Here is a 17,586-nt window from a genome sequence, read left to right as displayed (position 1 = left end):
CTGTTACCTCTCTCGGGTATTTTATCAGGCTATCGTTAGTCGCCGTCTTTCGTCGAGTTCGCGCAGAAAAATCGGAAGCTCCGCGGTTAGAGGGTTAAGCAACCGACGGTTATTGCGAACGATTCGCCGGGAAGAGGCTTCCGAAACGTCCGTTAACGCGGCGGGGCTGAAGCAAGGGTTTCGAAGAACATGCACGGGCACGGGCCGGGAGGGAGGGGGAGAAAGAGAAAGAGAAAGAGAGGGAGAGAGAGAAAATTGAATTTTCAACGAACGGAGGGAAAATCAATATTATCCAGCGGGCGGAGAAACTTGATTAGCGCTCGTACACCGTTCAATTAAAATACTCTGGCGGACGAGTCAACCCCTGAAACAAGGTGACGTATCAATTTTATCGGCGTTCGGTCTCCCGCGGCCGAGGAGGAGGCGTATCGGGTGCGGCCGGACGTCACCCCGAATCGCCGTCGGAACGTCGAGAAGCCTTCTTAAATATTACCGTCCGTACGTGTCGCGCGGCTGTCATCCCCCGCTATCTAGCCCATAATTCTTTCTTACCGAGCCCGATCCCGAGGAAAATTCGACCCCTCGGCAAATTCGCCGGGGAACCGTAATTCAGTCCGCTCCCCGTCTCGCCGACCGACCGGCGTTACGTTTTTTAGCGGCGAGACTTGCTCGCAGCGGGTCGGGTCCGCGCAACGACGTCGCCGGAATTTACGAGCAATCGTACGGTCGAACGGTCAATAAATAACGGCAACAACAATGACAACGATCCGCGAGGACAGACCAGAGACGGGGGACGAAACTTTGAACCGGATTCAAATTTTCCATCGAGACGGTGACGCGTTTCGTCGGGATCGCGGAGACAGCCGCTACGTCGTTGTTGCACGGGTATGGACGGTTCGCGGAATAATCCGCGGCGCGGACTCTGGAGATCCGAGTGCACGCACGGTCGACAATTTGCGGTCGGACGTGATGTTAATTTCTCACTTTGAAGTTCACGTTAGTTCATTCAGTTACAGCTTAACCTTCTGTGGGCCGAATTTTGTTTCGTGATTATAACAAAATTTATGCGGTATGAAATTAATAAATGTCAACATATGAACACAAATTAAAAATGCATTCAATGGTTTTAATAGTTTTATTGAAACGAATATATTTTGTAACTTTGAAGTTGCAATGACGTTGAACGTAAACGCCTGCGTGTAGAAAAGTTTAAATTGATTAATCGTTTAATGTCATTGGTCATTTTGCAATAAAGAATTAAATAAATCAATTTAACCCAGTCTATTGATGTGTGATTTTAAAGTTACACGGGATTATAGAGGGGCAATATGACGCTCTGTATATTTATTGAAGAATATTTGGGAAATTTTACCTTTAACACTGACTGCCACGTCACCCGAATACGGGTGACACCATTTTTATCGTAATCTTGATTATTCATTCTCTTGGTGACGCATCGAACGAAGTTTCACTGAATGTGTGAGATACAAGGAGAATAGTAGTGTAATCGTTACGAAGAAACTTGCCTCTTTAGTTTTTGCTTTATTGAGAGAACTGTTTCGATTGCATGGGAGTTTTGTTGGTTATTTACTTGGCAGTCAAAATGTTAAGTGGTAGAATTGTGATACTACAAATAAATATAGAAAAAATTGTTAGAACAGGTAAAGTTTTCAATAGAATAAAATGCTAAGGGTTAACCTTTGCGAACGAATGTCGACATTTCGGCGAGATGAAGTTTTCATGTTCCGAAGATTAAGTCATAAACAAATAATTTAATTGCTCAAACATCAAGAGATCAGCACGTAGTTTCTGTTTTTCCTATCATTTAAGTAATTAATATAGAACTTAGCTTCATCTGCTGAATATTTTGTGTATTTCAAAGAATCTTCATGCGGTGCCGCTGCGATTGTGTTCGAGTAACGGAGAGACGAAGTTCTGATGTCTCGCGAAGGAAGAATAAGAGAACTTTACGTCATTGTTTTTCTAAAATCACACATCGCCACCGCTGCGGGATCGCTCGTGTGAAAAGTCCCTTACACCGCTGGACAAACACGTTGAATGCTATGGGGTCATGTCCAATCAAATCGAAATACTATAGTTCATTAAATTACACGATTATCTGACAACATTTCTATATTATAAACAATGCTACCGAATGCGGTGATATTGAGCAAGGTCAGCGTGCAATCATGATGCAATTCAATGAAATGATTTAATGTTACATTCCTCCATTCAGTGCATTTTGCAGTATAAAATCGTTTTTATGTACCTATCTCTACTGCCGCTAATCAATTTCACCCAAACAAAACCACATATGTTTAAAGAACAACTTAACCCTTTGCACTTTGTAGGCTCCACTTATATTATTAAACATTTCGATGATCAAAAGTGAAAAAACTATCCTATGATTACTGCATTTGCTGCACACGCAAATTGTTTCCTAAGAGCAAACAAAAAATCTAAGAAATGTTATATTTTTTCATATTCATCACGAGGACTAAAAATGTGGAGTTGCTGGTAGATTGGAAACTCAGGGACTGCTAAGGGTTGAAACGCGACATAATTATGTACGATTATCTTATAAATAAAACTATGAAATGGATGAATAAAAATCGACGCAATTATCAGAAGAAATGTACACGGTATGTATAATCTCTCTCGCAAAGTACGAAATGGTTGAAAATGACCCGGTAAACCTAGTGTTAACCCTTTGCACTCGAAAGTTTTTCATTCAGAATACCCGATACTATCTAATTATATAGACAAGATGTTCTAAAACTAATTTATCAAGAAAACACATAAATTGGGGAACAAAGCAATTTTCTTTGAATATTTCACGCATTGATCTAGTACATAAAGTTACAACTTTGCTGTATCAAATCGTACGGCGACCGAAAGTTGTTCACTCGAAATATCCAATACCTTCTAATTACACAGACAAGATGTTCTAAAATTAATTTATCAAGAAAACACATAAATTGGGGAACAAAGTTATGTTCTTTCAACATTTCACGCATTGATCTAGTACATAGTTACAACTTTGCTGCATCAAATACGGCGACTAGGAATCGCCTCTCGAGTGCAAAGGGTTGAAACCGCCGCGGCGACGCAGCGGCTACCGATCTCGCGAGGTTTCCCAGCGAATCCTGGGCCCATGGCTCCGGGCCAGGATTTTCGAAGCCCAGGACCCGCCTCCGATCGCCTCGGAGCTCTCCGTCCTGTAAATAACAAATCGAACGGGCGAGGCGAGCGCGGCGAACGACGGGGCGGATATTACGATCGGCCCGGAATCACCGGTCGCTTCGCGATCCGCCTGGACGTTTTACGGCACGCCGTGTTTGCATACTCGCGCGAGCGCGCGCGACGGGTACGTACCGGGCGTCTCGGATCGGCGGAGATCGAGAAGGGAGAGGCGAAGACGAAATTCGGCCGTCAAGTCCCGTCGCGGGATCGGTCTCGATTTAACGATCCGTTTAGCTGACGCCAGACAACTTCGCGCAAGTGTTCTCGCGAGGAATTTCCCGTTTAATTTAAAACCGTTGGCCGTTCGCGGTTCCCGCTGCGAAGTGGAAAGTTTCCTCTTTCCGCGCTAAACGACGGCGCGCACCGTTTAGTATACCCGGCGATAAATTTCGCGGAACGACCGTGTTCCACCGACCCGCTTCCGCTATCAAAAACACTCCAGCTGTTTACCCTCCGCACTCGTCGCGGCCGTTCCGCCGGCATTTTAATTTTTAATCGCGCGTTAACATCGACGTTTTCGTCGCCGATTCGTCATTCCGACCCTACTTATCATTTTCTGCACGCGTGCTTCCTCCAGCTATGGAGAGTAGTCTTTTTTGTTTATAGACGGGGGTGGGTCCGATCGATCCGTCGCATAGGGGCTAGAATCGTAGGAGCCGAGGCTAAACTCGTGTTTCTAGTAGCTTTATGTAATTAGAATAACCGGATTCTAGGGATTCCGTGGAACTTGATTGTCATTAGCCCTTTGTACTCCGAAGTTTTTCGCTAGAAATACTTCAACATTTTCTAATGAGATGAAGACGATATTTCGAGAAACCAACTCGACGAGAAATTCACGTGAATTGACGGACAAAGCTATTTTACGTCAATATTTCTCAGATTCATGAATTAGAAGTATAATATTAAATATGAAACTTTATAGCTTCACTGTAGGAAATCAAGTGGTGACTGAGAGTCACCTCCCGAGTGCAAGGGGTTAATATTTTATTAACAGAAACTACCCTTATAAAACTATCCTTATGTGTTTCACAAGAAAATGTATCTTTGCCAATTCAGAACGTTAGTTTGAGTAAAGGAAGATATAAACACACCCTCGGAACTCGGTAACCGAAAAGTGGTCGTTAACGAAAGATAAAATGTCTGTTTTCGATGCGTCTGACGTCGAGAGAAGTGTCAAATATATTCATCGTCGCGGTACACGTTCCGCGGAGGATCCCACAGCGTTTATAGCCACCGAAAACGAGGCGAGACGAAAGGAGACGAGTCGAGACGATAACTTACCGTTGAGGCTCTTCGAGTCGTACTGCTCGGTTTGCAACGGTTCTCTGTAGATGATGGGGTCCATTCCAGCGAAATCGGCCACCGTGCCGGTGTACAGCTCGCCGTCGACGTAGGTGAAGGTGCTGTTGTGCCGGGGATCGTACGGGCACATCGCTTGGCCCATCTTCTCCTTCAGGATCGAGTAGTTGCCGGCGTGGACGCCGTAATCCCGGCACATCGGCTTGAACGCGTTCGTCGCGCACACCAGCAGCGTGTTCGCGTCGGTCTTCACCAGGATGCGAATATAGTTCTGGCAGTTCTCCTCGGGCGTGCCTTTCACTAGGCACATCTTCACGTCACTGTCGGTCGAGTACCAAGTCAGCCTCTGCTGCTCGGTCAGATCGGTCAGGCTCAGGTTGTGCACGAGATTTCTGCAACGAGAAGAGGAACAAGAAGAAGACGAAGAAGAAGAAGAAGAAGAGGAGGAAGAAGAAGCTGGACTAGAAGAGGTTTCTGGGATTGAACGGTTCGAGTGGCCGGCCTTCTCCTTTGTGCGCGACAGTCTTTTCAACGTCAGCTGAATAGCTCGAGTGGTTCCCCAATGGAAGATCCTAGAATCGTGTCCTGGCCCGATAATCGCGTGACGGATTCTTTGTCTCTTCGCGATCCGCCGGATCGGCCACGGGTTTTCCACGAATGCGATCGTCCCCGTCGCGGGTCGGTTCGTTGCGGATTCGACGAGAAAGAGCGGTTCCAAATCGATCGACCGTTGTTGTACTTTTATCAAGAAACTTCCTCGTTCCCGACGGAAGAATGTCACCGTATTAATCACCGCCGCGCAGAAAGTATCTCGCGTCCTCCCGCGTTTCCCGCGTATCCATCGCGAATCCGTCGATACCGGCGAGGAACGCAGTCCGTTGCTCCGCGTCGCGTCGAGCGGACGGGGGAAAAAGTCGATCGGAACGCCGAACGGCGGAACCGCGGAGGATTCCAGCTGCGCGGCCCCGATCCGTTTATTACACGCGGCGATAGATTTATGACGCGCGACTCGAGATTAATATTCCCGGCTCGAATCTCCCGTCGGATATTTTCCGCGTGGAACTTCCCGGCCGCGCGTCGCCGGCGAGCGAACGTTCGTTCTCCGCGTGCGAGTTCTCGACCGGGTCGGAACCGATGTCGGGGAAAAAAGCTCGCGCCCGGCGAGCCGGCAAATCGATGAACAATTAGCGTAATTCGAGCAACGACAGCGATGTTCGCTGCAACGACCTGTTCACGCTCGACGGCCGCGATCGACCCAATTATCGCGAGTCCGCCGCACGGCCGACTCACTCCGTTCCCCACTCGCGACACGAGCGAGCCGACGAGCTGATCGAACGGCGAGGATCCAGCGCTGTTCGATCAGGGCCGGCTTTTTCCGTGGGAACGAGAAGATCCCCGGCGCAAGACGGAAATGGGAATCACGGGCGAGACCTAATTCTCCGTCGACCCAAATGTTACGGGAAGGAGCGCCGTTCCCGGCGCCGTTCGCCGCGCCGTATCTCGCGTTTTAATTACGAGTAACGTCTTCCCCTGTTTCGCGCGAGAGGGAAGTTTTTTTAAGAGATCCCGGCTACGAGCCGGCCAGGCGGCCGGGGGAGCGCGCGTTCCACGGTTGTGCCTGGGATTCGAAGGTTCGCGAAATAAAGAGTACAAAGAAGTTTCTAAATAAAGTTCGCCGATCTCATTAACAGGGAAGAACAGCGGCTCGTGGCCGCCCTCGGAATTCATCGTCCGACCGGGGGAGAAGGGGTGCGCCGCTCGGCGAGAAAGCAAAGTCGGAAGAAGGGAGGAAGGATAAGGAACGCGGAAGAAAGTCCGCGGAAACGAGCTTTCCCGTAGGAGGAGTGGATACTACTCACTCCCCGCACGTACACAAGTAAAGGGCCCGAGCGAGCGGGCAGAGGCGACCGGCCAGCCGGCGCGGCGTGCTGGCTGGCTGGCTGGCTGCCGGGACGTCGATCACACGGGGCCCTCGAACCGGTGGCAAAGAAGGAGAAGAAGAACCGGTCCTTTAATTAAACCACTCGCTCCAAATGAATCCTCTATTTACCTTCCGCCGACCAGAAGATAGTTCCCGTCCCGGAGCACCAGCCGAAAGTAGTCTGTGTGCGTCTCGTTTCCCGTAAACCTGAACACATCTTCCGCACCTGGAAAAGAAAAGCGGAGGAAACGGCCGGTTAGTTTTTGTTCCATCGTCTGAAAAGTGGAATTATCTTATTCATCTAATTAGCCGGCACTCGACGGACCCTTTTCGCGACGAATCACCGTGAACGCCGGGGACAGGCGACCAAAGCCGAGGAGAGCGACGCTCCCTCCCCCGGCCCTTCGCCCTCCGCCCCCTCCGCGGTCCTTCGACGGCGCAGCGTCGATCAGCCGGCAAGTCGGATTAATAAGCGTAATAAGCTCCTTTTGACCGCGAACTCGAGGAACAAAGCGGCGATCGATCATTAACGGCTCTATCCCGTCGATCGAGCATTTTTTCCAGCCCCCGGGAAGCTACTTCATTATCCGCTAATTATCTATCTATTAGTTACTACGGCCGCCTCATCCCTTCCGCGATCGATCGGCACTTCCGCGTGTCGGGGAACCCCACCCCGACGATCCGCCGGAAAACCGATGGAGCCGTCTCCGCGGCCACCGGATTTCGAGCGGATCCTCGGCCTCGTTCGAAGTTAGGTCTCCATTTCACGCTGAAATTACCGCGTGTTTTTCTTACGAGCGAATATCGCGATCGTCGTTCCTCGAGGCTTCTCGCTGTGGCCATTGAAACGTGCGCATTCAAGATTCTCTATAGAATCATGGTTCTCCTAACTGTGAAAGCCGCGGACGAGTCAAACGAGTATCTCGTCGAGGACAAGTAGAAGGAAACATTGTCGAATTAACGGTTACTCTCAATGTGCTCTCGTCACTCGCGATTAATGTCGCCTACAGTAACTCGCTATGGATCTACCCTAAAATGGCTTAATCGAAAAATCGCGGGGAATCGGCGGGGTTGATCGGAATTGCGCGCGGCCGACCCGAATTACGAGTCGCCGGGGGAATCCGCGGACATGGAATCGGTCGCGTCCGAGCCAGATTCTAATCGACGTCTCTCGTGACGCTGGCATAATTATCGGGGTGTTTCCGCGTTTCGACGTCAGTCAATGTCGCCGGGCCGGTCCCTCGTATCCGGTGGATGCAATTTAGGTCGGAGATAAGCACGCAATAGCATCAACGGTAACAATGAACGGATGCTACGGTGAAGAGGGCCATTATGGAAGGACCTCGCCCCATTCAGCCCGCCTTTGGAAGACGTTCGGTAAAGTAATTAACGTAATTCCGATCAACTTCGGAGCCGGGTACTCCCGCTTCGCTCATCCGTCTTTGAAATTCCCTCTCGCCGCCGTTTGAGCCTTGAATACTCTCGAATATTCCTTTCGAATGGAAGAATGACACCGGTCAGCGAGCGGCAGATATCCAGGGATCCATTCAACAGATTCGGCACCGCCTCGGAGATTTAAACGCGAATCTTCTCGCGCGGACGGACTCGTTTTCGCCTTTCGAGCGAACGGAATCCGAAATTCGGCCGAAACGAATGCGGCAATTATCCGACGGCGTTCCTCGGAGGGCAACGTCTGAAGTGTAATTAACGCGGCGGCCCGACCGCCGGTCAATATCGATGACTCGAGCGCCGCGTCGCGTACGCGTTTCGATTTGGGTCGCAGATAGCCCGCGGAATACCGGCGAGCCGGCCATTATCAGGGGATCGCGTACGTCTTGCGCCGGGAACGTATTAACGTCACGTTGCCCCGCGACGCGGCTCGTCGCCGACGCGCCCGTCGGCGCGACAGAGAAACGCGAGGCCGGATTCCAGCGGGGAGTACGTAACGGGATCGCTTCCGGGCACTGTCGATTTCAGCGGTCGCTTATTAAACGTTTTCCGCGTGGAAACGTTACAACGATATTTACCGTGTCTGGCTGTGACTGCTCCTCGTCGCGATCGAACGCGTCCCACTGGGCAAATCGATTACCGCCACCGTATTCCGGACGAGTATTCTTTGAAGCGCTTTCGAGTCGAGTATTTTCGGGAACATATTTCCCCGCGGCCTCCGCCCCGCCCCCGTATTCCCGCGGAATTCGGGCCGAACCGGTGGACGTTTTTAATTCAATGATTTTCCGCGATTCGAGATGTGTTTTTCCAGCGCGTCGGGAACTGGAGCGACGCGTAGATGTCGGCCGACCGAGGGCGCGGGGATGCGGTCCTTTTCGCAGATTGGTTTCGAAATGAAACAGGACAGCTTGGAACCTCTGTCGGTGCTCTCGAAAATTAGTCCGACGATCGCAATCGCAAACACGCTGCGAACCGCATACGGATCGCTGGACGATCTAATTTCGAAGCTTGTCCGCGTCACGTTCCGCGGACGTTGGTTCTTTTATCATCCTCGATCTATATCGCGCTTTAACGTTACGTCTCGGAACCTCCGCGAGACACTCCTTCCCCCCGTGCTCTCGACGGTTCGTTCCCGTACCGCGGAACAAGACACCCATTAACGCGTCAAGACGGATCCCCGCGTCTCCTCCAACCATTTGCGGTCAACGTCGAGCTCCGTCTGACAGGCGAGTCGACGATATCCGTGAAAGCCGATACAAAACGCAACCCACCGCGATATCGGCTTTCGCGCACTTATGGACCGAGAGGAGCGTCGTTCCCGCTGACTCCGGGACACTGTCGTCGATAGTCGCAATCGCATCTGCGCTTTTTTATCCGGCCGTCACGATCCGGCTTCGCGTTCCGCTCTAAAACAGACGATATCGCGCGGAAGCTACCATAAAGCCGGGGAATAAAACGCAAAACGATGGGAGTTGACGGTTTCGATTCCCCATCGACGGACGGTAAACTCTAACTGGCACCAATTAGCGATTCGTCTCGCGGGGAAAAACGACTGGCAAAAGAACAATCGACAACTCGAACGATTCTAAGCTACGGCCGTCGCTAGCGGTCTTTCGGGAAACGAGCGCAGCTTTCTCGTCGCTGTCGTCGTGCCGCGGTTAACGTATTCACGTTAGTCGCTAAAGAAATGGCGCCCTCGTTCCTTTAGAAAGCCGACTCTGTTGTCCCGACGGGAGATCCCCGGTTAGACGGACGCGCGATATTTCACCGTATCTCGCGCGGAGAGCGCGCGCCGCGTCGAAGCTCCCCGTCGGGCGCCGGCGAACGATTGTTCGCGAACCGCTAAAAAATTGACCGAAGTGGATTTATCTGGACCGGCGAGCCCCGGGGTGAAGCGAGGCCACAAATCACGTATATAAGTTTCCCGAGGCGCTGCTGCCGTGCCGTGAAAGGGTGGGCCCCGCGTATTCGGAAATATTGAACGCGTCCAAAGTTACGGCTCGACTGGCCGTCAAAGTTCGCCGATCGAACTTTGCGGGATCGTTCCCGTTCTCTCTCCCGTCTCGTCAGACGCACGACCTGAAACCTGCGATGGGAACCTCGGCCACGACAGCAGAAGAGAGAGAGTGATGGAGAACTGGACGGAGAATGCACGGCTGGGTCGTTTCCGTGCGAGCGTCGGCTCGCAGCCGCGGCCGATTAACGCGGTAAGACGAGACACGCCGAACTCGGGGAATAGCAATTAAATGCACGATTCCTCGGGCCGACCTCCAACTATGCCGCCACCCTTTCGACGATTCGTTATCGCCGCGTCTACGCACCAAGCTCGTCCGTAACTGTTCCAGTCGGATTCGTTCGTTCGAATCGTTCGGCACTGTTCCGTTGAGACTGCCGAGTCACTCAACTTCGGTGACATCACGTTTTACATAAACTTTACTCTTTGCGGACTAAGGTCGTCGAAGGTATTCAAAATCTCTCGCAGCTTCTGCTAAATTGAACATTCAACGCTTAAATCATAGAGGACAATGAAACTGTGTACCGATTTCTTACTGTTCGAACAGTTAAACCATTTGTTCGTAACTTGCTATTCCGGACATGGTAATTTGATCTCAGCAAAATGCCGACGTTCGTCCGCAAAGGGTTAAACATTCATTGTCTTCGCGACGTATCGAACGAATCGAATTTTGTTGGATGCGTGAGATATAAACGAGATACATGAAGACAATAGAGCGATCGTTATAAAGAATTTTCATTTTCTCATTTCCGCTTTATTAATCCTTTGTACTCCACATAGTTTTGTGATATGTCAGCAACTCCTACCAATTTTGATAGTAGTCCTACTGAAAATTAACAATGTTATAACACTTCTTAGACCTTTAATTCCCTTTTTAGTGCAAATTTTGTATATGTGGAAGATCTAATAATCTTAGTTTTCTTAAAATTTATTAAAATATCTAATATTAGAACTGGTGCAATATTGGAGCCTACAGAGTTCAAAGGGTTAAGAGAATTTTTCCGACTGCACAGAAGTTTCGAAAAGTGTCTACTTGACAGTGTTAATAGTATCAACCGTTGATTTCTCGAGCTTGGTTTAGCTTCCGTCGATTTCCTATCAAAGTCCCCGCAGTGTTCCGCGCGATGGCTCCACGAAACAGTTTATTAACGACCGAATGAAACTGATTCGCACCGCACGATGCAGAAAATCAGAATCACAACGTCCCCCCGATAAGAGCGGCGAAACGTCAAAGTTCCGGAGACTAATAGCGCGCCGTCGCTCGCGGGTTCCGTGGCAAACGCGATCGGCTGGTTATCCGTGTCGCTTTCCCCGTGGCTTCCGAAGGAAGCGGTATCCGCTCCCATTTACGAGGAGCTGGACGGCGCACGGGCGGTAGCCGAAGATAAGGTGTACGCTCGGTGAATTAATAAAGAGAGAAGCCGGCGCTTATCGTCGATCCGATCGTCTGCGGGGCAAGGGTTGGCGCTGGGTATCGGTCGGCCGGCGTTCAGCCCGTCCCGGTGAAGTGGATTATCTCCTCCGGCGCGATGGCGTCGGTCGGTTCGCCGCACGAGTGGACCCGCGCGCGCGAGCCTCGGCCGGTTTACATACCGGGGGTCAAGGAAATGGGGCAGGGAAGAAGCGGGAGACGCGGCGTTACGTCGAGCGAAAGTCATTAAAGTTTCGCACGTGCCGGGGTGACGGCTCCGCCGGCAACCGACGACCCTAAGCGATTATTTTTTAACGGCCCCCCTGCAGCTACCTCTCTCTTCCTCCCTCTCTGCTGGCACGCACGCGAAAACGCGCGCGCACGGACGACAGTGGAACCGCAACAGTCTTCGACCCGGGGCTAAGCCATGACTAATGAACGAGGCCATCAGCCGGCCGACTCCTCTTCCGGCGCTTTTATCGAGGCCGGGGGGGAAAGAAAGGACCGGGCCGCCGCGGTTTCGGAAGCGCGACGAGCCGATCGCTTCAATTACCTGTGACCTAATGCTCGGGGCGATGGCTCCGCGGAAAGTCGTTCGATCGGGCGAGCCCCATCCCGCGCCGTCTAGATGGATCTCTTCGATTCCCGGAGCCCGAGCAGCGACGTTAAGTCGGATTCTTTATCGCCCCGTCGCCACGGCGCGCGAGAAAGTCAGCGTTTCTGGCGACGATAATGGGGTACGAAGCGTCTGGCGACTTAGTCTCCCGGCGGGAGGCTTTTATTCCAAGTACGCCGCGACGGGGAAATTTTGATCGGGATTGAAAGCGCGTCCTCCCGATCGCTCCTCGCGCGTTCGCCCCGGTCGAACGTTCGAGAGAGCTCGGGGAACGCATCGGACGGGGTTCAGCTCTCGCGCAATCTACTTTATTATCCGCGTCCGCGCTCGCGACGCCGCCCCTCGTAATTTAACTTTTAATTAAATTAGCCGCGGTTAGTTTTCCGTGTGCACGCGTTCCCGCCGCGCGGATCTCAATTTTCTTTGAAGAACCCCGTCGCGGGAAACAGAGGCGAACGAGGAGATCCCTGAAAAATTACCCTACCGCGTTCTTGGCCAGTGTTCCGGGGCAGTCATGCGAGCGTCCCCCGGCGCTGCGCCGCGGAGGCGTCGCCTCAGAAGAGCCTCTGCCGGGTGCACTTCAATTTCGTTGGGACAACACGTGCTTCCCGGGGTCGAGGCAATCCCGGGAGGAGCCCGGGACCCGTGGAAACCGGTCGGAAATACGGGAAACGGAAGCTGCAAGGACGCAGGACGTACGCGAGAAAAAACAATCGGGCCGGGAAGAAGGATTCAAATCCGACGGTGTGTTTCTCCCGGTGGCGAGTAATCGGCTCGAGAGCCGCACCGTCGCGTCGCGTGGAAATTTCTAGACCGGCAATCCGCTCCCCGCGCCGTCCGCCGTACAAATACGACCGGTCTCGTACAAACATCGTTGGCTCAAACAATGGCGCTGTTGGGCTGGTATCGGAGGACCGCGATTCACGAGTGGCTCGGATCGATCCTTTTTGTGCGGCGACGCTTGGCTTAGGTTCACCTCAGACCGGCGAGCGCCGAGACACGGGGCACAATGCACGCGAGCTCGCTGTCTAGGGCTCTGATCGCGACCCGCTCCGCTCCCGGCGCGAGAATCAATTAACGTGTTAACTGCCACGGTCACCGGAACTTCCGAATTGTTCGGGAACGAATGCGATGAAGAGATTGACGCGGGATAGGAATAATTAGTAACGCGAGCGGGCAGCACGGTAGCTTCGTCGGGTAATTAATAATCGTAATTGACGATAAGAGGCTGGAAAGCTGGCTACTCGCGAGGAACGAATTATCAAAAAGATCCTAATACTCTCGTTCCGAATAACAAAGGAAACACCGCGCCGCCGACGCGGATAAGTTGTTTAGTCTCCAGCCTTATTATTAGCCTTTGTAGAGTTAAGCTCCTAACGAAACTTCAGCGCCGGGAACTTCGGGAACAGACGTCCGTTGAAGCCTACGCCGCAGCTAGAACGTTTCGAACCGCGTCTCCCACTATTCATAGAAGAATCGGGCGCAGCCACCGAGCATCCGTTCCTCGAGCATGGTGTCCATATGTTACCAATTCTCGGGGGTTACCCATGTGTTCAACGGATCGTCGCGATCGTTTTTCATCTCTTCCAGAGAACCAAACCCGGCGCTTCCTCATTTGGATGGTCGGATTTCCCACAAGATATGTTCGCCTGTCGTGTGAAAACCGTCCGCTTCCCTCTGACCCGGTTACAAACGAAACAAACACCGAGCGAGCGACGGGAAAATCCGATTCGCAGGATTTACCGGGAATCGAATCTTCTATCGAGCCGCTCCGATCGTCCCGGGTAAATTAATCGAACCGACGCAGAGGGAGAGGAAGATCCTCGAGGAGAATCGTTCGCCGGAGCGTTTGACGAACACGCGCGGAATACACGGGGAAAAAGCGCATCGCGTCGAACGCCATCGAGCGCGTAACTCCCCCAAACAGAAAGAGCAAACGTCGTCGAAAGAACGCAACGACCCGATCCCGTCGCAACGTCGTTACGCCGTCTTCGGGGGCGTCTCCTAAACGTTCCCGCGCCGTATTTACCTCCTACTTTCCGCGTGCTCGTCCGACGACGAGTATCCGTCGCTAACAAGGGGACACCGATCGAACCGTCTGGCCTGCGAGTCCGCCGGCCGGACCTTTTTGCTCCGCCGGACGTTCGTTCCGAGGCTTTCCCGATACAACGACCCCTCGGCGCGCGGCGATCGCGGCCGTAAGCATTTTTTAACGCGGCCTCTTGCCTTCGTTGCAATTCCCCGGCGGATCTCGGCGCGCTGAAATAACCATGAAAACGAGAAACAATCTTGGCACGGTCAGGGACCGTGGAAATCCGATATTCATGTAACCGGGAGGGAGATCGCGAGGCGAGGCGAGGCGAGCACGGGCGAAACCGGGATCCGCGTTTCCGGCGTTATTCGTTGCGTCGGTTCGCCGACACCATCTGCGCGCCGGGGAACGGTATTCGCGGATGCATTAATAAAAGCGATTGCGTTCCGAGACGAGCTCGCGCGTATCCCCCGCGAATAACTCGATTTCCGGCGATCGCCGGGAACCGGGGGAGTCGCGGCGCGGCGAGGTTCCGCGTGAAAGAATCGCGGCCTCCCGCTCCGTCTCCAGGGACCGTCTGAAAACGTAGCGTACCGTGAAACGCCGGAACGTCGGCGCACGGGTTTGACCCTGGCATTTATCGCGTCGGTGCGCGATCCGGGAGCGCGAAGAAAACGAGTTCATCCGTCCGAGGAGAGCGACTCGATCAGCGCCGCGATCGTTAACGCGGCCCCTCGACGTATCCGCGCTGTCACCTCGGTAATGGATTTCGATCGGGACGCGATGGATGGAAATCTCCCGCCGCGAATTCACGCCACCCGAGCCGTGTGCACGCGCGCTTACGCGACAATAACGCGTCGTAATCGATCAACGGACCTTTTCGAACGCTGCACGGGGGAATTCTTTAGCAGCCGTTTCAACCCCGCGATTATTTCGAGGCGATTGTTAATTCGAAGCGCGGGCACGCTCCGACGATTATACAGGGTGTCGTGTTGCCGATACGATGGTTAAGGGATGCGCGAGAAAGTAAGTGGAAAGTATAGAATAAAATTAGTTCGTACGAGGCTCCGTTTCCGGGACAATCGACTTTGAATATCGTGTAGTTGCCTCGCTATTGGATCTCCATGTAGATTGTCTCGATCGGTTGCTTGGAGAATATTCAAAGCGAACGATCTTATTCCATATCTTCAGCTTATTTTCCGATACGGGATCTCATCCGATTGTACCGTCAATTACACGGGATCTTATATATTTCGAGTCGGTCCCGCGAAAAAGCGATCGCGGGGCAACGGCGCTCCGTCTCGGCGGCGTCCGTGGAAAATTGGCGTACCTCTCTCGAACAAGAAAAATCGGCGAGGATTTAAGGGTACTCGGATGGGAGTTCGATTGTTGAACGGGCAGCCGCTTTATAGGATCCGAGGCACGCGATGCCGGAAAGGAGGTCAGCTCTCAATGGTCCCTTTCAGCCGGCAGCCCTGGGAGTACAGTAATTCCGGCGTCGCAATCCTGGCCGATGCGTTCCCGAAGTTACGCTGCCGAGTTCCGACGTAATCTCCGAAGTATCGGGCGGGACGCCGGAGCAGTTCGAGAACCAAAGCCGCGAGTAATATGGTTTTCCGCGTATAAAGACAGGGGCGGGCACTCGAAAAAGATTAAAACGCGGCGGATAGCATGTAGGTCAACGACGCCCAAAGGAGCGGAGAGAAACAGGCGGGCCCGGCCAGCGGGAAAAACCGATCGCGGTCCGATAGCCGCGGCGGGTAGCTAACGCGCGATCGTCCGCGGTCATCCGCGAACTTCCTTTCCTAACGAATATATACCGGGGAGGAAGGTCGCTCCGCCGGCATTCTCGGCGAGAGAGCACCGGATTGAACTCGCCGCGGAGGCGGCGAGTTTCGAAACTCCTGAGAAAGCAGTCGGTCTTCAATTAGCGGCCGAAGAAAAACGAAATAAACCGGGGCCGGGACGGCGGGCGGGCGGGCGGGGGGGAAGCCGCGCGCGGCGTTCCCTATCGGCGGCAGAAACCCGGGCTCGACCCAGTTTCCAGTAACGCGAGCCGAGCCCCGAGATGCCGGGTCGAGAGGCGTCCTTATCGTCGCGATAAGTCAAGGATGAACGGGATGAACCGTGTCTCTCGGTTGATGCGCCGGAACCGCCTACGAGAATGCACGAACTCGCGATATCGCCGGGACCGAGACCCGAATCGACTCCCGGGTTAGCTGAGTGGATTTCTCGCGTCGATACGTTCGCGTTACACCGCATCGCACTCTGTTCCCGGCGACGCCGCCGCCTCGGGAACGAGCACCGACGCCAAATTGAGTCATCCAGGGAATCGACGCGACTCGATGCTCCGACGTCTTCTCCTTTCGCGGCTCGTATCTGCCGCGAGGAAAGGATACGGTTCGCGATCCCATCGTTCCACGGTTCTCTTCCTCCTGGAGGAGACTCTGCGGCGATAGAGTCGCGGTTAATTGAGACGGTTAACGCGCTCACGTGTTAGTCACTGATGACGGTTCGGAATTAGTCGGGAGCAGTAGTGACATGTAAGATGTTGAATGTTTGATAATGTGAGCTGATAATAGTGGAATGCACGGGTAGTGAGATTAAATAATTAATAATTGCTCTTGCTCCTCTGCTACGAAAGAGTAACGGTCATTCTCGTGGTGATGTTTGATAACTTAAGCGACTAGGTAGTAGTGTAGGAATTTCTGAAACCAAATCGTTAAGAATACAGGAGAGAATAGGGTGATCGCGATCAGTTGACAAAGATGGTCAGTATCGTTATTAAAAAGTTATTTGAAGTTCCTGATTTCTCTCGTTCGCGTTTTATTACACCATTTACTACACATCGCTGCTAATAACAAAGAAAACCAAGCATCATCCGTCTCTTGGCATGATTAACATATTTTCTCCGTAAAACCTAAGAAATTCCTACCAAATTCGAAGTCTACAATTTAACTGGAACTACCGATAGATACACGTTCACGAAATATTCATCTAAATAAGTATTTTACCCGATATTCCGTTTCTATCGCAGTCGCTGCTTAAGCGATCGCCATTACCACTCCCTCCCGTACAAAACCTGATACATAAAACGCTCGAGATTCCCGCGGCGGTGACCGCGTTGAGATTCCTGGGAGCTACTCGGAAACGATCGGTGCTCAGTGGCCATAGACGCGTCATTCGACTATCGCCCGGCCGAGATGCGGGAACTTGGCAAGAGTCGTGAACGAGAACTTCCACCGCAGATCCGACGGTTCCAGGTAACGTCCCCCGAAATCGCTTCCATTAAATTAACGCGAGTTTTCAGCCGGTTTCGGGAAGGAGGAGGTAGGGCCAGAGGCGTGTCCGCTCGAGGCAGCGCAACGGCTCCAGAGCGCAAACCTCGACCGCGACTCGCAATAATTGGCGGGCCGCAGCCGTGAATCGTTTGCGAAATTGCATCGTGCGGTGCGGCGCGCGCGGCGTACGGGTTAACGCAAACGCTGGATTAATCATTCAAATCGGACACGGGCGAGCGGCCGCGGCACCGTGCCGCCGCCGAACTCTGCCCGATGGTTAATTACCAGCGGCCGCCGATCGGAGCGTTCCCCGTTTCCGC

The 17,586-nt window shown here is 52.6% G+C and overlaps 1 protein-coding gene across 2 annotated transcripts in view; it reads right to left on the bottom strand.

Annotated features, from left to right (window-relative positions):
* Sema1a (semaphorin 1a) overlaps positions 1-17,586 on the bottom strand; it is a 184,449-nt gene that overhangs the window by 15,199 nt on the left and 151,664 nt on the right. For both annotated transcript variants that reach the window (XM_031991698.2, XM_031991699.2), the window contains exons 3-4: positions 6,593-6,689; positions 4,525-4,934 (exon numbers count right to left, since the gene is read on the bottom strand). In XM_031991698.2, the coding sequence (XP_031847558.1) occupies positions 4,525-4,934; positions 6,593-6,689 (507 nt within the window). The remainder of the gene's footprint in view (positions 1-4,524; positions 4,935-6,592; positions 6,690-17,586) is intronic.

Source organism: Nomia melanderi, chromosome 2, assembly GCF_051020985.1.
Source record: "Nomia melanderi isolate GNS246 chromosome 2, iyNomMela1, whole genome shotgun sequence".
NCBI lineage: Eukaryota > Metazoa > Arthropoda > Insecta > Hymenoptera > Halictidae > Nomia > Nomia melanderi.
This window is presented reverse-complemented; position numbering and strand designations above follow the sequence as displayed.